The sequence below is a fragment of the Cryptomeria japonica genome, chromosome 5, assembly GCF_030272615.1.
Source record: "Cryptomeria japonica chromosome 5, Sugi_1.0, whole genome shotgun sequence".
In the NCBI taxonomy this organism is placed as follows: Eukaryota; Viridiplantae; Streptophyta; class Pinopsida; order Cupressales; family Cupressaceae; genus Cryptomeria; species Cryptomeria japonica.
Window position 1 is genome coordinate 8,342,424 of NC_081409.1, and position 24,316 is coordinate 8,366,739.

Sequence of the window (24,316 nt, forward strand, 5' to 3'; positions counted from 1 at the left end):
AATTCTAGGTTTTAGAAGTTCTTTTAAATTTTCAGACTTAGTCAAATTTCAATAATCACTAGGCTTCTATCAACATTTTTTTGCTCTCTCTATCTCACTCACTTTATCTGCCCTGAATTTTAGACCTATCTATCTCCCCATCTCTCTTCCTATATCCCTCTCTCTACCACTCTCCATCTCACTCTCTCATCTCCCTCCCAAGATCTAGACCTATCTCTCTACCCCTCTCTTTCTCACCCTCAGACCCCCGCGAGGGGTGCTACCCTCAATCTAATTTTATTTTGTAGATGCTTGGTGGAAAAGTTGGGGTGGAAATACCCCAAATCTCAAAAAAGTTACCCTCATAATCTTATGTCAGCTTTGTAGTTCATCCAGTTGTGAACGCAATTGGAGCTTGTTTGAGGCCATCCACACGAAGAAGAGGAGCAAGTTAGCTCAAAAATGTTTCAATGACCTTGTCTTTGTGCAATATAGTCTTCGGTTGCACATAAGGAAGGTAGAGGAAGCACTAGTTGGTCCAATTGATTTGGATGATATAGATCCTTACAGTGATCAACCTCCATTGTTTACAAAGGATGACATCAATGATTTGGAGATGCAGGCTACGAAGGAGGAGGGGGTGGAGTTGATTTCACACTAGATGACATTAAGGAGGATGATGAGTCATTGCCAGTGAAAGGTGCAACTAGAGGCATAGCTACATCCAGGATGGAGGATGAGCCACAACCTGAGCCATTCATACCGAGCAAGGAGGCACAATCACACCCACAACAAACTTCTAAGACTAGACCCTCTAGTTCTACCTCTCTCCTAGTTTTTATTAGAGTTGAGAAGAGGAAGATGTAATTGTATTGATTTATTTACTTTTACTTCTACAAAAACTATTTACTATTTTGCTTCCATCCATCAACATTCCTCATGAGGATGCGATTTTGTACCCACTTTGCGTTTAAATATATCTAGAGTCATCTTGTTTCTTTTCTTTTCTCATTTATTGACTTGTGGGATGCATCATCTCATTGAATTTTGCAAAAAAAATGCATTTCTAATTAAATTTAAGCAATTTTTATAAGTTCCTGAGTTTTTTGCCGAGTATTGGCCGAGTTTTTCCTGAGTTTTTTTTTTTTTCAGCTTTGGCGAGTTTTTGGTTTTGGCGAGTAGTTCAACTATGATTCTAACTATAGGTATGTGATTTGCTTTTCATGAGCACATTTAGTTGAGTTAAGAAGGTTAGCATAACATGTTTCTCTTGAAGTTTTAATAGTTTAATTTTAAGTTTTTCTGATTTTTTATTGAATATAATTATATTCCTTCAAATTTTTATAGAGAAAAATGATAAAACTGTTGGCAAAATTGTGAACAGTCAATGAGAAAAAACAATAAAAACAGCAAATAAATTTATTTAAATAAGAATCTTCATATCTCGATAGATCATAAGATAATGTTTTTTTTAATTGGCCAACACTGTTTCCAAAAAAAAGCATTAATTAATCTCTGCCATAAAGAGGGAGTAAGAATACAAATCAATCAAAGATATTTCTATACGTACTTTTCTCTAAAACTAAGTATACAAATCTTTTCTATTCCATTACATTCCAAAATAGAAAAAATATAGGTAGAATTGACGGGCTAGTCTATTCTATTCCATTACAATCTAAAATGGAAAATACAGGTAGAATTGACGGTCTACAAAATCCACATTGTCAAATATTTCTTAAAAATACAAAGCCCCACCATTTAAGCAATGCCTTAAGTGGCTCCAATAACTGTTTTACGGGACGCTGTCAATGCAGTTGAAGCTTGCGGAGGCGTATCGTGGGATCAGACAAGACACGTGGCAGCACATCGTAAATACACCTTGTATTATACATATGTACAGAGGTACAACGTATCCGTAATTCCTTGTACGTGCAGAATCCACAGCAACTGACACATCTCTATCGCTTTCTAGAACAAGGAAAATATCTCCTTTATTTAAAACCCTCGACAGTTCCGCCACTTTTCTATTGTCTTTCATGTAGGGCAGAAAGAACCGTCTGCAAAATAAAAAGTAAAACCTGAGCATCCATGGCCGCTTCATTTGAGAACGAGCGCTCGAGGCTTTTCGTTGGCGGCCACTGTTTTATGCACAGTTTAGGTTTTAATGACAGGCCAAGGTTCGGACGAGAGTTAAGATCTTATGAAACGCACGACGATTTTTCGGACAGCCGATCCCCACGTCGCGAGTTCAAATCCGGGCGAGTCAAACCCACTGCGTCTCGCAACCAGCAACACTGCCACATGCGCCGCGACTGCTTTCACGGTTCTGTCGCGAATCATTTGGAGCGCCTTCAGATAGCAGTTAGTTTTCACAACTTTTTTCTTTAAATTGTTTAAATTTTTGACAAAACTAAAATTTTGGACGTCAATATTAAACATCGCTTACACTAATTTTGAAATTTTTACAGTCCACAATAGAAATCAGTTTGACAAAATTTCAAGTTTTGTTTATATAATATTTATCATTTTCGGATCATCCATGAAATTCATCAAGATGAGATTTGATTATTGAAAAAGTTAATTTCAACATTTTAACCTTTGCCTGGGGTGTAGTTTGTTTGTTAATTTGAAAACTTTACCCTTTGAACTTCCCTGTTGGATGTTGTACTGTACTTGACTCATTTTCAACACTTATTATCACGCCAGCTAGGGACTCATTTTCAACACTTTTATCACGCCAGCTAGGGACAGACTTTGCACCCAGCCTTTTCCAACCGTTAATCTACGGGTGAATGAAATACTTTACCTAATTTTAACACTTTATCGTGTTATCTAGGAGCATGACATGCACCCAGTCTAGTAGATATGCTAGCTTACAGCTGAATCGAGTGTACTACATAATTTCAACCCTATATCATGTTGAGTAGGTATGACCATGTGATCTGCACTCATGCAAGTAGTTGAAGTATCTTATTGTTGGTTCTACTTAACTCAACACACTATGATCTTGTTTAGGCACGGAACTTGCGCCCAGCCTACGAAATGTGTGTATATTAAACGTTGGATGTGCGTCACACAATTTATCAACAGTTTATCATGTCGCCTAATGCCGGTATTTACACACATTCCAATAATGCAGTATCTTTCTGTTGCCTGTACTATTTTACTTCAAACACTATATTATATTGTCTAGGGATTGACTTGTACCCTGCATAATTGCTGCATAGTTTTACTGTTGGATGGAACGCTCAACCCAAATTCTACACTGTATCTTGTTGACTCTGAATGGGACTCGCACCAAGCATAGTTGATGCAATCTCTTACTGTTGGATGTAGAATTTTACGGAATTTCAACACTTCATCATGTTGCTTAGAGATGGAACTTGAACCCACCCTAGTAGATTCAGTATCTTACTGTGGGAACCAGTATTTAGTATTTTACTTAATTTCACACTTAATTATGCAATCCAAGAATGGGTTTACACACTGTTGGGTGCAGTATTTTACTAAAATTGAACACTATATCGTGTCACTTTGGGATGGTCCTTGCACCCAACCTAGTAGATGCAGTACCTTACTTTTAATTTACTTATTTTTGATTGTTTATCATGTCACCTAGGGATGCGATTTGCACCCGAACTTGTAGATGCAGTATCTTAATTTCGATTTACGTAATTTCTACGCTTTATCATGCCATCTAGGGATGGGACTGGCACCAAGCGTAGTAGATGCAGTGTTTTACTGCACGATGCTGTATTTTACTTAATCCCAACACTTCATCATATCAGCTAGGGACGGGACCTAGTAAATGTAATATCTTTGTTGATGGTGCAGTATTTTGCCTAATATGTACATTTTATCATGTACGCTAGGGACAGGACTCATGCCAAGCGAAGAAGATGTTTTATCTTATGGCTGGATGAAGTGTCTAACTTAATTTCAATACTTTATTATGTCGCTTAGCTACAGGAGCTTCTCTCAGCCTAGTAGATGAGCTCTGTTGTTGTTTGATGTAATATTTAATTTGATTTTAACACTGTATCATGTTTCGTATGAATCGAACTTGTGCCCAGCCTTGTAGATGCCATATTGTACTGCTGGATGTAGCGTTTTGCTTGATGCCAACAGTTTATCATGTTCCCTGGGAATTGCATTTGCACATCCTAGTAGATGTGATATCTTACTATCGCATCAGTATTTTGCTTAGTTTATAACACTTTATCATGTTGTCTTGGGAAGGGAGTTACATCTGGCATAGTAGATTATTAGATATGGCACTGTACTCAATTTTAAGTTTCAACAGTTCATTTGATCATCATGTATCCTATGGTTATTGCTTGCACCCAACTGGGAATATGTGGTATTATACTGTTGGATGTAATAATTTGCTTAATCTCTACTCTATCATGTCACCAAGGGAGTGAAGTCACACCAAGTGTGGCAGATGAGGTATCTTATTGTTGGATGCAATATTTTAGTTAATGTCAACATACTCAACACTATATCATGTCAACCAGGGACGAGACTTATTCGCAGCATGTTAGATGTAGCATCTTATAGTTTGAAGTAGTATTTTACTAAGTTTCACAATTTTATTATGTCACCCAACAGGATTTACATGATTTTGGTTTGTTGGGTGTATTATTTAACTTAATTCAATACTATATTGTGTCCCCTAGTTATGGAACTTGCATCCCATCTAGTAGATGTTTATCTTGCAATTGGATGCGGTAATTTACTTAATTTTAACGCTTCACATGCTATCTAGGGTCAGATATTGAATCACCCCATTAAATGTGTTATGTTACAGTTATGGATGCAATATTTAACTTAATCTCAACAATTCACCATGGTGACCAAGGACAAGACTGACAGTTATCCTAAAGATGAGGTATGTTACTGTTGGGTGGAATAATTTGTGATTTCAATACCTTACCATGTTGGCACAGGTCCTGCATCTAGCCCATTAGTAGTTGTATTTTACCCAACCTATTTTACCGAATTGGCCAAAAACCTAGGCATACCTAGGTACAATTTGTTTCAGAATTAGAATCATGTTCAATTCACTGTGGAGTCATCCAGGGCATGGTTTTTCGCACATAGATTTATATGGAATTGTTCATGATCATACCTAGGCCATTCTAGCTACATCGAGACAATTATGGGGTGATATGAAAATCAACAATTTCAATGTGTTTTGTTTGATATTTGACCATCAAAATCACACCCTAAACCCTAAATCAATAGTCATTCTAACCTGTGTTTTGTTTGATGAGTAACAGAGAACAAACACAAACATTATGTTTGGTTTGACAAGTAAGCAGCACCATAATAAGATTCATAGTCGCTAGGGTAAGTAGTGCCACGAATTTCCTTTGATTCTGCAGTCATTTTCAATTTTTGAGTTATATTGCCAACATACTTTTGCTGTATGTGGCAGTGGGGCTGCTTGTGGTTCTTCTAATCTACCTACATCTAATGTCAATGATTATGTTGTTGGTCTTGATGAAGACCTATATGGCATTGATCATCGATTGTATTATTTTAATATTGAATAATAAATATCTATCATGGCATTTGAATTTGACAAATTGGTATTGAATTGGTATATCATATTTCAAATTTGTAATATGTATGGTAGTTTGGTTCAGCATATGCATTATATGTGGTAGTCTGAACTTAATTTCTATTTATAGAGTTAGATATGCATAACTATTTGTTTATGATTTTAGTATGTTTTGTATAGATGTATTTGTTATATTTATGGTAGTTTTAAAATTCAGCATATGCGTGACATGTAGTTTTCTGAACTTAATTCCTGTTTTTAGGGGCAGATATTTATGATTTTTAATTTTTTTTTACAGATGTATTTGTAATATTTATGGGACTTTTGTTCACCAAATACATCATACGTGATATTCTGAACTTAATTCCTATTTTTAGGGGCGGATATTCATATATTTATGATTTTTATATGTTTTCGGGTATGGATGAACCCGAAACATACCCAACCTCCATATTTATATTTTTTTGCCGTACCAGCATATAGTACCCACACTTATACTCAATTCCAATTTAGCAACTTCGCATTTCATAATTAGATGCAATGTTTTACATAATTTCAACACTTTATTGTGTCTTGTAAGGATTGTAGTTGAACCCGAAACATACCCAACCCCCATATTTTTTTTTTTGCCGTACCAGCATATAGTACCCACACTTATACTCAATTCCAATTTAGCAACTTCGCATTTCATAATTAGATGCAATGGTTTACATAATTTCAACACTTTATTGTGTCTTGTAAGGATTGTAGTTGCATAAGTCCTAGTAAATACGATATCTTATTGTTGTATGTAGTATTTTACTGTTGTAACATTTTATCATGTTGTCTATAGAAGGTAGTTTCATTCTGCCTAGTAGCTTGTTAAATGTGGTATCATTCTCAATCTCAACTCGTTTATTTTATCATTATGTCTCCTAAGGTATTGACTTGCACACAACCCAACAGATGCACTATCTTAATATTGGATGTAATACTTGGTTTAGTTTCAATTCTCTATCATGTCATCTAGGGAGGGAATCCTAGCAAGCCCAGTAGATGTGAAATTTTACTGTTGGATGGAGCATTTCACTTCATTTCAACGCTCTATCGTGTTGCCTAAGGATGTGCCCAGACCTTGTAGATGCAGCATCATACTGTTGGAAGTAGTATCTTAACAAATTTATCATGTAACCCAAGGATGGGTTACACTGTTGGGAGCAGTATTTTACTTCAATTTAGCACTTTATCATGTCACCCGCTTATAGGGCTTACACCCAGCCTAGTAGATGGAACTTTTTTAATTAATTAAATGATTTATCGTGTCAGCTAGGGACAGGTTTTGTACTCAACCTATTAGATGTGCTATCTTACAATTGGCTGCAGAACTTAATTTTAGCACTTTATAATGTCATCCAGAATTTACTTAATCTCAACACTATCATGTCATTTTATCGATCTTCAATTCAAACCTTAGTTTGAAATAAAATAATTTAAGTTCACTCTCATTGTTGGTAGGTTTGCGAGGCCTCTTTAACTCCAAAGCTTAGTTACAAGATCAAAATTAAATATTGTTTGACCTTTGTTTCTCTAGATTTAAACCTCATGACCAAGCTTGGAGAATAAACTTAATCTTGTAAATCCCTTTACATCCAAAGTAGAGGGACAAAGATTATTTTTTCATCACAATCAAGGTAGATGCAAAATGGTCACTTTGGACTTTCTTGTAAAGTTCTCCATGAATATTTCTTTGTATTTACCTTATATATTTGTTTAAAATTCTATACTCGTAGGTTTGAGCTATGTGACCGGCTTGGGAGTCAGTTAATCCTAAATCCCTTTACATCCAAAGTAGAGGGACAGAGATTATTTTTTCATCACAATCAAGGTAGATGCAAAATGGTCACTTAGGACTTTCTTGTAAAGTTCTCCATGAATATTTCTATACTCGTAGGTTTGAGCTATGTGACCGGCTTGAGAGTCAATTAATCCTTGCCAATTCATCTGCAAGTTGAGTTTATATGGATGGATGGAAAAATGAATGAATCCCCTTGCTCCTTCCCCAAGTGTAGGCCTTGTGACTGTTGTGACCTTTTTCACACATCGCCCCATTGCAAATGTGGACCCTCTCTTTTCTTGCTTTCTAGGATTTTGTTAGTATCCTGTGACCTTTTGCTGTGACCTTTTGCTACAGTTTCACCAAGCCTTGTCCAGTTGTCCAGTTGAGAACATTTCAGGCCCTGACGATTGAAAGTTAGTTTGTTGCAAGTTATGTGATTCCGAAGTGTGAACACCACCAGAGTGCTTAGAGAGGCCAAAGGACGAAGATCGCAATTGATTTGGACGAATTTGGACAACTTTCTATTTTTAGAAAGTTTGCTTTTTTGCTTTTTCCTATTTTTTAGGAAGTTTCGTTTTTCGCATTTTTAGCCCAATCCCTGGTATGGCTATTTTTAGAAAGTTTTTCCTATTTTTTAGGGATGTCTGCTTTTTTTTCTTTTTCGGGATGCAAACCTAGGGTTTACACTTGCACCACTGACCTGCTTCGACCGGGACTCCGAAAATCCAAGTTTTGACCTAGAAAAGCTAAATCCCTAGATTTTAGGCTTTTGCTTTTTCGGGATGCAAACCTAGGGTTCACACTTGCACCATCGACCAGCTCCGACCAGATCTCCGAAAATCCAAGTTTTGACCTAGAAAAGCTAAATCCCTAGATTTTAGGCTTTTGCTTTTTCGGGATGCAAACCTAGGGTTCACACTTGCACCATTGACCAGCTCCGACCAGATCTTGAAAATTCCAAGTTTTGACCTAGAAAAGCTAAATCCCTAGATTTTAGGCTTTTTGCTTTTCCGGGATGCAAACCTAGGGTTCACACTTGCACCATTGACCAGCTCTGACCAGATCTCGAAAATTCCAAGTTTGGACTTAAACTTCCAAATCCCTAAATTTTAGGAGGTGGGATGCCGCAGATGATCCACCTAAGCACGGATTTCAAATTTCAAGTTAATCCGGTTAAATTAGATTAAACTGTGAAATTTTGAAATTTCTTTGGAAATTCTTCTAAGTCTGGCTAACAAGGGTTTTGAAGTGTTTCTGCAGGAGGCTGTGTGGGTGCTCTCATCAAAGTCTGCCATGCCTTAGGGAGGCCATGTGGGTGCCTTGCCTAAAGTCTGCCATGAGTTTGGAGGTCACATGGGTGCCCACTCTAAAGTCCGCCCCACCTAAAGAGACCATGGAGGAGCAAGGGTTGAAGTCCGCCCAAGGCTGAAGAGGCTATGTGGGTACCTTGCCTAAAGTCCGCCATGCCAATGGAGGTCACATGTGTGCCTACTCCAAAGTCTGCCATGGGTTGAAGGGGCCATGAAGAGGCCAAGCCAAAGTCCACCAAAGCTTAAGAAGCCATGAAGGGGCTAAGGTTGAAGTCCGCCCAAGGTTGGAGAGGTCACATGGGTGCTAAGCCAAAGTCTGCCAAAGCTTAAGAAGCCATGAAGGGGCTAAGGTTGAAGTCCGTCCAAGGTTGGAGAGGTCACATGGGTGCTAAGGTTGAAGTCCGCCCAAGGAGGAAGGAGACCATGAAGGTGCTAAGGCTAAAGTCCACCCCACCTTGATGGAGGTCATGTGGGAGAAAGGGTCAAAGTCCGCCCCAATGCCTAAGTCAAATTTTCACTTTAATGGAGGCCATGAAGGAGTTCTAGCCAAAGTCCGCCATACCTTGGAGAGGTTGGCAAAGTCCGCCAAAATTTGAAAAAGATGGAGATAAAATTCGAAAAATCAACCTACACATGGAAGGTCAAACAAAGTCAACATGATGTCACAAAATCCATAGAGATTTCAAAATTAGATCCAAAATGAAGAAATATCTAAATAAAAAAAAAATCCTCAAAATAAATCCAAAATGGAAAGTTTTTTTGAGAATATTGAGAAAAAAAATAAAATTATTGAGATATTAATTCAAAATGGGAAGTTTTTTTGAAAGGGAATATTGGAGGATTAATGAATATCTTCAAACTTAAATCAAAATGGAAAGTTTTTTTTTAGAATTAGAAGTATGAGTTGGATGATTTTAGGGGTTTTGCTTAAACCTTGTATACAAATACTTCATTATCAAATTCATTATTACACCAAGAAGTTCAAAATTACTAAGGAGAGCTTAGTAAAGTATGTCAGTTTAATCCAAGTCAGAGGTGAAATTAAAATTGTGAATTTTCCGAGTATTTTCCAAAATTTAATAAATGATTTTTTCGAAAAGTTTGGAGAAAGAAAATCATTTTTGTTTTGGCTAAGTATGAAATTTTTTGGAAGTTTTGACACTTGGTGGTAACCACAACCAACTTTAAGACTGAAGGTTTTAAGGTGAAAATTCGATTTTTATGGCCAAGTATGAGAGTAAAAAATGGAAAATTTTCCAACACTTAGCCATTTCGCGGCCCCGTTATTTTTTTCAAAATTTTGCAGAAATTTTCTAACTTAAAGTTTTCATCATTCATCTGCAGGTCTTAAGCACCATGAAGTTCCAGGTAGATAAAGATGCTCCTCTAGAGTCGAGGATGACTTCCAAGTGGAAGAAAATCAGCGACACCAACCTCGGACACATCAATCTGAGGGAGTTTAAGAAGCGAATGTTTGGTCTGGACAACCTTGTGCCTACCACCATTGCGCGAAAAATGATGAAGAGTGGTATCGTGCACGCTGCCGGCTTCCTCCCCACCATGCAGTGCAATGAACTAGTAGTCGAATGTGCCAAACACTACAACCCCATCAGTAAGGATATTGTTGCACCTGATGGAAGAGTGTTGGCGAATGTCAGCGATGAGGCCATCAGAGAGGCCTTCAGGATCCCTGAGTACCACAACGCAGTATATATGACCAAGGACGAAGTTGACAGTCTGTACCACGATCACCTGGAAGAATATGATGCCATAGTTAATCATTCCTGGCTAGACAAGCCGAGGAAAGGCGCCTCCAAACTCCAGAGAAAGAGCCTAGTGCGAGCATGCTTCAAGGAGGACATTGGGGACATGATTGTCTTGCTCAATAAAATAATAGGGAATCCTCAGGGAGCTCCATTCGAACCCTGGATGTATTATTTCATCAATGAAATAATCAATGGAGTAAAAATGATAGACTGGGCCCGTATGATCAGCGACAACCTAGACAGCCAGCTAAGGAATCTGGAGGCGAATAGGACTTTCTTCATGAGTTCTTACTTGTTCTATTCTTTAGCCAGGACCTACAGGTACAGAGGTCTCACTTGTAGAGGAGAAGTCGGGAACAAGGAGAACCAATTTCCGGTATATGATTGCTATCCCCAGCTCCATATGGAGGAGAAGTTCCATTTCAAATGGGTGAATGATGCCTTCCTGATGCACATTACCCGGACCCTTCAAGGTGGCCTGCACCAGAGGCTCTCTCAAGAGTCTATGGACTTCATCGGTCGGTTCGGGTGTTGGTACATCCAATATCCAAAGTTCACTTACCTCCGAATTCAAGGATTCTCTGGGCCTCCATACAAGCTTCCAGCTTACCCTACCAACCGAGTGGTGTTGCTCAAGGTTGTGAGACACTTGGAGGAGTATATAGTGATTCAAAGGGATAAGCAAAAGAAGGCAGGGACATCCTCACTTACAATTGGTAATGGGCTGGAAATATGTCCATCATCACAGGCTGCAGCTACCGCTGAGAAAGAACTGGCCTGGTATCCCTTCTACCAATACAAGGCAAGAAAGGATTTCGATCCATTCCATAGGATAAAGAAGATCGAAGGGACAACGTTTGAGCACAGGTTGGATCTGGAAGACTACTGGGCTAATGCAGCTAATAGTTTTGAGATCCGGAAGAGGTTCTGGTCAAGAATTCCTTTAAGTATGGTGAGAGCAACGGAAGTATTCAAAGTTGCCGATCAGGTAGAAGAAAGCCTAGAACTTCAGCAGCCGGGTTTTGAGAAGATGAAGAATGAACCTTTAGTCTTGATAGATTGGACAGAGGGAGAAAAATCAGATCTAGCAGACCTCATGAGGTCGGTGGTTGAGTACTCAAGGTGGTGGGCGTCTGAAAAGACAAAACAGTTGAAGGCCAAAGGTGTGGTTCTAACTTATGAATTAATGGGAGTAGATGATCCTCTGTCCGTCCATCCTTGTACCTCCGCCGGTGATGCTCGGAATCTAGAAAGTGTTGGATCTCGAAAGAGAAAGGAGTTGGGTGGAATCTCCACAAAGTGCACAGGGAAAACGACTGTAGTTGAGAGAAGAGAATCCAGCGAAAGTCACTCCATCCTAAGTGCTGCTTCCATTGCGCCTGATCAGAGTACAATTGGGGAACAAGAGATGAACATCTATGTGAGTGATGATGAAGTAAGAGTGCTTTCCCAGCTAGTTGAGGAAGTGGTGGAGAAGGTCTTCCGAACTCCAGACAACCCAGGAGAAGCAGAGTTTGATTGGAACACTGTAGAACAATCAACCATTCCTGATTGGCTGAGAGCAAGGATAAAGGCCAAGGTTCCCAAGGATGTCCACTCAATCGAGGAGGTTACCGTAGCATTCCTGGAGAAGGTGAATGAACCTGCCGTAGCTAAACCGCCCAAACCAGCTAGGAAGTTCTCCCTGATTCAGAGAGACAGTGCCGGATTCAGGACAGTCCAGATAGCAGTGCCCAAAGAAGGGAAGACTAGGGACAATGTCACCGTAGATAACTACAAGATTACCACCATAGAGATGGGTAAGCCTACCCAGGACCAGGAGATCCAATATTTTGACGACTCCTATAACGTTCTAAAGACGAGGCTGGCTCATGAGAAAGAAAAGAGGAAGAAAGTGGAAGAAGAGAACCAGCAGTGGAGGAAGTATGTTCTCCATCTTACCAGCCCGCTCAACCATGAAGTCCCAGCTACTCCACCACAGCCTCTTCAGCAGGGATCAATGAAGGACTATGATGAGATGAAGGGATCATACACTCAAGAAAAGGAGTAGATTTTAGACGCTGTGATATGTGCTGACACCCTGGTAGAAAACTTAGTATCAGCACATGAGGCAACTTCTTTGTTGATTGATTGTATCCAGGATCTAGCATCCAATTGGGAAGAAGTGGATGAAATTCAGAATGAAATACTCCCTCACATGAAGGTTATCCGAGGCATGTCAAAAAAGAGCTTAGTGGATGCAGGCATCATGCAGACAGGAGACAGGTACGACTTCGGCATGTGGTACTACGCTCTGGTCACTTGGATTGAGGTTCTGAAGAAATCCGAGACCAAGTGTTTTGAGACAAAGGCAAGGGTTAGAGAGATCTTGGGCAAGGTATTTCGTGTGGCGTCAGAGATCTGGCAGAAGGAAAGCCTAAGGGAGAAGCATTTACAAGCAGAGAACCTAAGAGCTAGGATTTAGGCAAGCTTCTTCTGAGATTCAGGGATGATTAACAAAGGCGATCTTTCGAAGATTGCAAACTTCCTCTCCATCGATGACAACTTCCTCACCCAGGCAGTGGAGTGGGAAGGCATCCTTGCCACATGCGCCGACGATGTGGATCTCATCGACTTCCAGATTGGCGGTTTGCCAAGTGTCACCATGGAGGAGGTCAAGCTCGTGGTGTCCAGATACGTTGAATCTTTGAAAGAGGAAAGTGGCCACTCACCTCAGTAAAATTGGCAGCTGTGCCACTTGTCACCCTTTCGTTTGCTTGAACTGATAGTATTTCGGGAAACCCTAATTAGGGTTTATAGCCTTCAATCTGGGCCCTTGATCACTGTTTGATCTCGGCCGTTCTTTTATTTTTGAGAACTATATAAGGTTGCCTCCTCTCATTTGAAAAGGGTGAGGTTTTTGATGTATTGTTGCTTAAGGTCATTTCCAGATAATATATTGCATGTGCGCTGCTTTGTAATCTCTATTATTTGAATGATTTGCATGGTTTCAATTGCCTCAACACTTAGTTAATATTAATCTAGATTTGCTTTCATTGTTGTTAATTTGAATGAAGGATTTGATAAGTATCAATTGACGGTGTATCTCCGCTCATATTTTTGGTAAATGGATGATTTCCATTCTACCGTGCAAAGTTAGTCTGAGCCCATCCCCTGTGCATCCCAACATCTCGATCATAAGCACAACCCATTGAAGATTGCACCGGCCTTGTGTAGTTGTCCCTAGTGTGGCGAAGCAAGGTTTGGTTTCTCGAGAGCACCCAGTCGATACTGTCTCCAGAGTTCGTAGGATTAGATTAGCCTTCCTAAACTCTATCCCTTTTTCCCTTTCTTTTTAAAGTCTAAATCCCAGAAAATCCCCCCCCCAAAAAAAAGAGAAGAAGAGCCTAAAATTTCTAAATCCATCTAAGTCCAGCAGTTCAAGAATACTTGTCAAACGTAAGTCCCCCTTGAAAATTTCAGCATACACTACTCAAGAAGCTACTCCACTAAAGTCGCTTGTTTGCACATATAGACCTTGGAATCAGTAGTGATTTTTCAGGAGAGGATAGAATACCTTCGGGTATCCTATCCTAATGTTTGGTAGATGATAAAACAGACACCAACAGTGACCAAGCTTGGAGTAAAATGGACCTTGCCATTCAATCTACACATTGATTATATATAGATGAATGGTAAATGTAGCTAGGAAATGTGGAAATCATCAAAGCAAATCAATATTAGTAATCTAGCTCAATCACGAAAGCTCAAATGCAATGATAAATCCTAAACACACTCAATAAAGACATGAAAACAAGACATCAATTCAAGATTGAAAACTAAGCAAACCAAATGCAGACTTGAATGTCTCCTTCATGTGGCTCCATTGTCCTTCTTTCTCCTTCAAATAGCTTTGTTGTGGATCTCACCTACTAGTGCATAAGCATGATATGAAAGCAAGTAGACAAGATGATAGCGCAAGAATACTCGAAGTGTGATTGATTCGACCAGGGATCAGGGATTCAAAAAAGTGATTAGATCGATAATGTGATTAGATAAACCCTTTGATTGAATAAATTCATCCAATTTATAGATAAATTGGAGAAAAGATCAAATTAGCATGAAGAGATTCGAATGGAAATTGCAAATCAAGGATGTCAATTATGACAAATTATGACAAATTTGCACTTTCTATGCAAGATTAATTGATTGATAATTATGACAAAACTATGACAAATTTCTATGTCAAAATTGATTGATTGTCAATTATGACAAAATTATGACAAATTTCTATGTCATTCCCATGAAATTAGGAGAAAAATAGGAGAGAATTGAAAATTAGAAATTAGAAAATTAGAAAATGAGGAAATTAGGAATTAGAAAATTAGGTAAATTAATTAATAATTTGTCATTTATTAATTAATTCGCAAAAAGAGGAATAATTAGTTAGCCAATTAAATAAACATTTAAATGTGACACGAAGACTTAGGATAAATAAATAATTTATTAATCCTAGAGGGAGAAATAACAAACAGGGTTAAATGAATAAAATCATGAAACCCTAAAAGATGAATTAGAAATGCAAGGATGACAATTAGGTCCTGACAAAAGATAATTGACGTCGATTCGATTTAATCATGATTCTGACTTGATAAATGATTTGATTGATAAATGCGCCAATTGACGAGAAACAATGGCTAATTGATCCAAATTGACATGATTGAGAAAGACGACGATTGATGACAAAATAGATTGCAAAATGACAAGATTGAAAATGACTACGATCGATGACAAATCGATCGCAAGACGACAAGATTGAAAACGACAATGATCGATGTCAAATCGATTGCAAGATGACAAGATTGATAAGAGGACAAAACCCTAACTAGGATTGACGATGTCCAAAATGATGACAAATGAATACGCACATTGATGCGACAAGATAAGATCGACCAAAATCATGACAAATATTGTTATCGACAAGACCAAATTCGAAAGCGAGACAAATGAAGAATGCAGAAGAATGACTCAATGCTCGCAAATGATAAAGACCAAGTGCGTAACATAGGAGAAATGTTAATGCGACGCAAAAACTCTAAAATGAGACAATGCGCCAATGTTAAAGTATGACTCCGCAAGCGTTGACCATTTTTAGGTGTCTACAGTAAAATGAAAGAATCTCCTTGTTCACACCATGGAGGAATTTCATATGAAAGAGAAGCAGGTGGGCTGTCGAGACCTAAAAAGTCACTTTGTCTTTTAGCTATGACTATTATACATAACCTTCTAGATATATGTAACAAATTTGAAGGATGAATTTGACGGATGTGGGTCTTGTGACCTAAAAAGTCACTTTGTCTTTTAGCTATGACTATTATACATAACTTTCTAGATATATGTAACAAATTTGAAGGATGAATTTGAAGGATGTGGGTCTTGCGTCTACCGCGAGACATGCATAGGACCATCTTGATAGAAGCCAATCATGAAGCCAATCTCCACCTAACCTCCCGACAATATTATTATGAAAAAGCAACTCTTAGGATGGTCCAAAGATACTAATACCATTTAACAAGCTAGCTAGTAAATTGCATCCAAGGAATTGTCATAGACCAATCTCAAAAACATAAATAATAGAAAGCAACTCTTAGGATGGTCCAAGGATACCAATACCATTTAACAAGCGAGCTAGTAAATTTATAAATTTTTGCATCCAAGGAACTATTTATAGAGGGGGAAAGATGAACCACTACAATAGGCCGATATCAACCTCTCAGGGACTCACTAATCGGCCTTTCCACTTAGGATGAGCACGAAACACAAAGTTGTTAGGTGCCCTGTAAATAACATGGGATAGGTCATAGAGATCTTTTGAGGACCTCTGTTAGCTCTCATCCCAAGGATGCACGCATGGGTCGTGGATGACAACACAATGCATTGGCATCCTGTATGGACAAAGTACAGAGTTTCGTGCAAAAAATACAACGTGATAGATATACAACATGATAGATACGTGTTCTAGATGAGGTAAAAGTAAATAAATATATGATAAAAAGCATAAAATGACCACAAATACTAAAGAAGAGAAATAAAAGAAGGGAAGGGAGTCATCTCACAGCTGGTCCACGATTGAAGCTTCTAGCAAAGCAACTCTTCTCCAACGAAGCCTGAAAACAAACCAAAAAGGAAAAATGTTGGGGCAGTGTTTAGAGGTCTGCCACAGTCATACCCCCGTTTTGGTGTTTCCACCTCCATGGACAACCAAATAGATAGATAGATAAAACCAATAATGGAATAGAAAGTAGATGCAATAACAAATATGCTAATGGAGATAACAAAGAGAAGAGAACTCCCCTTGTACACCCAAAGCGGAGAGCTTGCTGGATGAAGAAGATGAAGCACAATCCTCCTCAGACTGTAACAATGGTGGTGAGAGTCTCAAGAACGAAGAGCCAAGAGTGTTGGAAAGTGTGATTGGAGAGCTTCAATAGAGTGAATGGAGAGCTTGCATAGAGAATGATCTTGATGTTAGAGATGCTTGAATGAGTTGCTAAAGAGCCAAAATGAAGCAAGAAAGGGAAGATAAGTATGCTAGGGACGAAACCAACGTCGGTGGTTGCGGGAAGAGGCATTATGAATCTTGCCAGCCATGGGTATAACGCTCAAACGATCACTTGTGGACTGCAGATTCGTGGGACACTAGTTAGGTGCGCAAATGTCTCCATCGTGTGTTGGCATCAATGAGTCATACGGTCAACAAGGTTGGGGAAAAGGATAAGATAGCGAGTGATGGAGCAAGCTATGCGGACAAAAGGATAAAAAGGTGAAGGAGGTCCTTTCAGTGTAAAGTGAAGGCGCTTATGTAGCGTGGAATTACACATGGTGCAATTTACGACACTACACTATCATAGACCAATCTCAAAAACATAAACAATAAGGAATGATCTTATTGGTAAATTGAGGAAAATACCTTGTTAGATGCTAGTGGATCAAGGGATACTTGTTGGTTGTACCTTGTCTATTTTTTCTCATCTCATTTTAATGGACATAGTGTTCACAACTAGATAATTTCTTTAGATATCTTTGTACATAATAGAAAAAGCTTGTTAGGCATGATATATCAATCAAACCCTTGTGAATTTTGTAACACCCATGGAACTTCCTTAAAAAATGTGCATAGATGCAAAAGATGCAAGGTGAAGGTGATGAAATTTCTTTGATGATGAATATTGTAAATCAAGAGTTAGTTGATATATGATTATTGAAGATTTAAGATGCCTATTGGGACTTTTGAGTTGACTTAAGTTGAAAATTTTGTTATCATTTTTATTGGATTCAGTTATGTCAACATGGTTGCTTCATTACCTTCAACACATAGAATAACTTGAAAATGAATACACTCTTACAATGGTGATTCTTCACCTGCTATCCCCTAAATTGATCCTTAATCTTTTTAAAGATTAAGAGAAATTTGAAAGCCATTTTATCAGAATATGATTTCTTATGGACAAAAACCTATCTGCCTCTCTTTTTGTAAGAGTGTATTGACATGATTGCACTTAATCGCTCTAAACCTCATCTTGATATGAAGGGGCAGTCAAAGATGTATAGATTTATTTTAATGATAAGGAATTGATTAGTGTCTTAGATTTATTTTAATGATAAGGAATTGACTAGTGTCTTATCACTAGAGTTACAGGACTCTGCGAGTCTAGAGGCGAGTCGACTCTGCAGAGTCCAAAGGACTCTGAACTCGGACTCAGCCAAGTCTGGTCGGGTTTGCTCAGACTCGCAGAGTCTGTCAGACTCAGCAGACTTGCTGAGTCCTGAGCCCGAGCTTGAGACTCTGCGCCCAACAAGATCCATAAAGCAAAGCAAATAAAAAATTATTTGTTTTATTTTTGTGTTTGAAAGCAATGAAATGTTATTATGATGTAAATAAATTTCAAGTAATTTAGGTTTATGAGCAAACCATTTCCAATCAGAAAATACATTGTAAGAAGAACTAGAAAACCATTTGATAAATTCCCTAATCAATTATATAGCTGAGTTGGAGCAAAAAGTTGGGTCAAAATTTGGTAGGCTCTTTACAGTGATATCAGGGCAGAGTATCCTGCCAGCTTGTTTAAGTTGTAACATGGCATCATTTAGTGAAGAAGAGCTGGTCAATAAATTTTTTAATGCGAAAGGTAAACTCAAACATTTATCTCAGCCAAAAGATGTAGTTATTAGCACCATAGAGGAAGGTAGAGGGCTGTTTGCACAAGGAGACCCATTAGAGGACCCTGAGCCCGAGGATGATGAAGATGTTAATGTCACCGAGGCTGAGTCTGAGACACAAGTAGATAACATGGCTGCAGAATGTTCTAGGACCTATCTTATGTGCATATGTAGGACGGTTGCAGGGTTGAGTGATCACTGATATTGGCTCCTCTGAGTCTTAGACTTCTAGGCTCTAGCTTTTATGTTGATATATGTTTTGGACTTTTGATGCCATGGATTTCTTATTCCATGAATTTTGTAGACGTTTGACACTATTTATATTTCTAATGTGTTATTTAGTTTAGCTTATTTCTTTCAGCTCAAGCCTAAAATTTGCATTTATACTTATGTGATCGATGTAAACTTGTGTATGTGTTCAAAGTACCTTCTATTAGATGAGATTATTGTGTTTTTAAGGTTTATTTACTATAGGATGCATGAAACAGGTTTTAAATCCTTAAAAATCTTTGAGTTTATTGGTTTTTCAATTTGCCGAGTCTTGGCCAAGTTTTTGCTGAGTCCGGGCATTGAGTCCGAGTCAAAAATAAGCTTGCGGAGTCCAAGCCGAAGTGTTTTAGATGTCCATATGTTCAACAACATATTAAGTATTATCAACATATTTACCAGCCAAAGCTAATGCCTCTGTAGAAACTTCAACAGAACAGCAGAAAATTGAAAAATGACATGCCGTTTTCATCCTAGTCTCCAATGTAATGCAACAAGAAGAAAACAAATTAAAAGTTTAACTTTATTTCTGCTCGTGGACTCATGAAAATGCACCCTCCATGATTTTAGAAGGAGAATTTTCAATCATGGAACAAATTACGGAAAGATTTAAACCATTAGCTCTGATACTATCTTGATAATATGTTGAAAAATGCAGCAAAAACTATAGTAAAATAATCTAACCCATAATGTGCACAGCGAATATATATAAAATATAATTTTAATCACTGGTTATAAAATAAAGTATTGCACAAATTTTTATATATAAGTGTCGCATTCCCTAACTTGCCCAAACTACCACAAACTACCTACTGAAAACTAACTCCCAGCTAAATAAATATTTTAACACTAAAAGTCACTAAGGTGACTTTATTTTATTACAAATGTAAACATTATTTTATTCCAACATTAAGAAGATAGAAAGAAAATCCATGAATTAAGTATTTATCAGTGGCTAATAAAAGATAGTTTCATATGTAAAGGAGTGATGCAGTACACAAACACCCTTACAGAGACTCTCTGCCACAACATAAACAATCAGATTTCAACAAAACCTAAGCTTATGTGCCCTCTCACCCCTCTTGGGTCCTCACACCAGGTTTCAAGGTGTTATGACAATTGAGTCAGGGAGAAACAGTCAGATTTCTGTTAGAACTGCAAAACCTTTTACCAGTTAAGTATTCCTATCGGCAACAGAAGGTAACACACTGCACGTTTGAATTCATACAATAATATGCAAATACAGTAAATAGGCTAAACTACAGAAACAAAGTGGAAACAAGCTTGCAATTTGGTGCCAACAACTTCAAATTTGAAAAAAAAAACAGTTACAAAATTACATAGCAGAATTCTCCTAGTTCGCCCCCTCTCTCCCTTTTGTTCTCTACTCGTTGCTCATACAATTTATACCAAATTTGAACTTTCTCGCCGCGACCGTTGGACTGCATGACTCTTCAAATTCAAAAACTGATAAGTCGTTGTCGGACACAGGTATCGGAATAGCAATTACGAGCTGATAAATCACTGTCGGACACCGGTATCGGAATAGCAATTCCGAACATGTCTTCTTGATCACCCATCGGAATAACCCATCGAAGTCGGCTAAACAATATTTTGCAATCCCGATAGCATAAATTATCCTGATGACAACCTTATCGGATTAACTATTCCGATAACAACTTTTCACCACAATGATGCTTTATCGGGTTAACTATCTTGATGCCAATATCTTATCGGAATAACTATTCAAAGTCGACCGAATAGAATTTTGCAAAACCGATAGTATAAACCATCCCGATGGCCACAATGATACCCTTATCGGTTTAACCTATCCCGATAACAGTAATGACAATTTTTACCCCAATGACATCTTATCGGTATAACTTATCCTGATAACAAAAATGACAACATTTTGAGCAATTTTACAATTATGAAAATCATGACTCTAATTTTGACAAACAGACCCAGAAACATGAAACAACATTACAAATGGTCTCAATAGACCTTATTGAATCAAAATATACCTAACCCTAACTCCTAAGACTCAAAACACCAAATTGACAAATTGACTAGACCTTAGGTGCTCCTGCACCAAAGAGCAAAACATATGAATTGAATATTTTCATGAAGTGGCATAATTTCCAAAGATGAAGATATGAGAGAATGTTTAATAACTTTAGGTGAGTTATTCAGAAGAAATCTCATAATGTTTGGAAAGATCTTTACTAGTCCCCATATTTTTTGGGTTGGGTGAATCAATCATCACTTGTGATTGACACTTTTCACCTTCAACAGTCCTTTGGTCACCAATGTAACCACTCAATTCTTCAATCTTTACAGGATTGCATCTTCGCAAAGGCGAGCAGGATTGGTAGGGTGAATCAATCATCGAGTGACTGACACTTGTCACCTTCATTATTCCTTTGGTCATCAATGTAACCACTCATTTCTTTAATCTTTAGAGGATAGCATCTTTCCAAAGGTGAGCATGATTGGCTGAACCCTATGTTTGCAGACAGATTAACTTAATTACCCTAAGCTGACGGGAAAACTGTCAATAAAAAAGTGTTTTACATCTTGTCTTCCAAAGGAAGTGAATGGTGGACAATTGTATTGTATGTCCTTTCAGTTTTCCTTCTGTCCTTGCAGTTTCCTTGTACTATCTCTTGTTCAAATGTAATTAAAAAGAGAACCTCTTGATCTGAATTGAGCTGGTAATTCAAGGGAAGCTAGTTGAGGAACTTTATGTATTAAGAGCATGAAAAAAAAAAATTAAACAAAACAAGATTGTCAATTATTAAACGATAGAATGGAATAATATTTCAATCGACAGCTTATACAATATAGATAAACCCTGTAAGAAGTGAACAATAATACAAAATAATACTTATACAAAATGGACAAGCCTTGTAGGGATTGGAAATGGTGCTCATACAGAATTCTGAAAAATATTAACTAAACCACAATTATACTGCGAGTGTGAACATAAATTATAAATTGTATTATACTGATATCACTTTGTGGGGACTCATTACAAAGTATTATGCAAATAGTTATAAAGCATTGCATTACCATATAATTCCCAATTTTTCCCTATAGGAAACTTAACCCGAACTAACCAAAAAAAACTAACTAATCATTTTAAATACAAAAACAAATTCACTAAGGTGACTTTATTACAAAATGTAAACCTTAGTTTCCAGCATCCACTCTTAAGACCTTTATAGTTAAAAAAAACAAAAACACATACAACAAAACATGCTGACTGAAACTCAAGTACATATCTTTAGAAGCTTTTCTTTGAAAAAAATTCTCGGATCTAGTAGAATTCCATCAAGCTACCTCATAACCCTTGTAAATATGTAGCTCTCAGATTGAATTTCTGAGTTCCCAAATTCTGCCCTCAAAATTTTGAATTATGGATCTCCCAAATTATTTGACAACCCTTCATGTCAAGTTGTAGCTCCATCAAGTTATCTTATGAACCTTGTAAGGGTATATTTCTCAAAATCCACACGCTCCCGAACTGTTTGACAACAATTCATGTGGAGTTTCATTTACACTAAATCCCTTTCTATCTTCAAAATGTGGGCGTCTTCAAATATGAATTTTTCATCACTTTCAACATCCAATGGAAAGAACACAAATGAAAAATTGATGCTTCTCATGCAAAGCATTGTCTTTGAGTGAAAATTTAGCTTGAGATGGGGACATTCCTCCAACTTTTGGTGTTTGCCAGCCTCCTCTATGATCCTATTATAGTTGCATTAGACTCTTCAATAGCACAAGCATGTGTCTTTGAAATCTTTGTTAGGCATAGCATGGATATCTTCAAGAACACAAACATTATATGAAGTAGCCACGTAGTATTTGTTGAGTTTTTCACTCACTTTGGAGCTTATGCATAGGTTTAGTGTGAACATGCAAATAGTTTGAGTTATTTCCATTTTGCAATTCACTTTAATCATATGAAGTAGCCACGTAGTGTTCGTTGAGTTTTCACTCACTTTGGAGCTTATGCATAGGTTAAGTGTGAACATGCAAATAGTTTGATTTATTTCCATTTTGCAATTCACTTTAGTGATTAAAGTGAGTCTTTTATTTAGTTAATTAAGTTGAAGTGTAGGTAAACTATTTAGACTTATATTCCAAGTTGTCTCTTCTGTCTAGAAGTAGAGGTTGATAAATTGTGGACCAAGAGTCCTTGTTTACAAAATTTTTTAGTTGAAAATTGTAAAAGAGATTAGGGAAGAAAATTGCAGGAGGGTTTTTGTGATGAAAATTGCAGCCTAAACAAATTAGAAATCTTTTCTACTTCAGTAGAAAAGCATTGCCATGAAAAGATAAATTTTGGTGGTTGATAAAAGGTTTTTTGAGTTGTTCTTTGGTAGATTATAGGTAATGGCTCGGGCAACCCAAGTCTAGGGTTTATCAAATTATATCTAGGGCGCAAAAGTAATGGCTATGAATTGGTTTGAATTTGTATCAGATATTTAAGCTAGGGTTTACTATCGTAATCAGTTTTTTGGATAAGTAAATTTAAAATTTATTGTGCAATTTATATTATTTATAGATATGGGAAGTATGTTTAATGGAAAAAATATAATGGCATTGTGTAGCTTTTGTTTTTAGGATAGATTGGATGTTAAATTTCTGGCCTTGGAAGGTTGAGATGACCTTGTTACCGGAGGAAAATGATATTTCGGAAATCACAAAGGAATAGATAACTCTGTCTATAGATCCATAGGATTTAGTAGTTCACAAAAAGAAAGAAATTAAAGCCAAGTAGATGATCCTAGATGCAGTGAAGGATTGTTTAATTCTCACTCATCAAAGAAGAAAACAACCAAGGAGATATTTGACTCTGGTTAGTTCTTTCCAAAGTGAATACATTAACAAGAAAATGATATTGAGAAACAAATTTAGATCTGTAGAGATGTCTAGTATGGATATTGCTAGCAGTTACTTGATGGTGGTCACTCAGCTTCATGACTAGCTTGTAGTAGTTGAGGAGAAGGTTGAAGATGTAAAACTCGTGAATTTATCATCGAATGGTTTCACATCTTTATGGCATGCTTTTGTTAAGGCATTTGTGTCAGGGAAAAGCTTTCCTCTTTTGAGAGATTTTGGGATTATTCTATTTAGGAGGAAACTCAGATGGATTCAAAAGCCAACAAAAAGTTGGTGACAAGAATTTAGCTCACTAGATAGGAAAAGGGAAATAAAGAAAAAGGGAACTACAAGGGAAAAGGAAAGGATGTGGATTCATCATCAAAGATAGGGAAAAAGCACTCCAGTAAAATCAAGTGCTATAGTTGTCATGAGTTTGGTCATTATGCTTCAAAGTGTCCAAGCAAGCAGAAGAATTGAGGGAAGTAGCAATAGCATGAAGTAGCAGTCTTTATAGAAACTT

General features: G+C 37.5%; 1 protein-coding gene across 2 annotated transcripts in view; it reads left to right on the forward strand.

Moving 5' to 3' along the window:
• The first annotated feature begins 1,986 nt into the window (after positions 1–1,986).
• The window catches only part of LOC131077969 (probable E3 ubiquitin-protein ligase RHY1A), a 32,757-nt gene continuing 10,427 nt past the window's right edge, over positions 1,987–24,316 (forward strand). The window contains exons 1-2 of one of the 2 annotated variants that reach the window (XM_058015578.1): positions 2,206–2,340; positions 4,790–4,870. In XM_058015578.1, the coding sequence (XP_057871561.1) occupies positions 4,829–4,870 (42 nt within the window). In that variant the 5' untranslated portion in view covers positions 2,206–2,340; positions 4,790–4,828. Of the gene's footprint in view, positions 2,341–4,789; positions 4,871–24,316 lie in introns of both variants that reach the window. The other variant, XM_058015577.2, reaches the window with a different exon arrangement.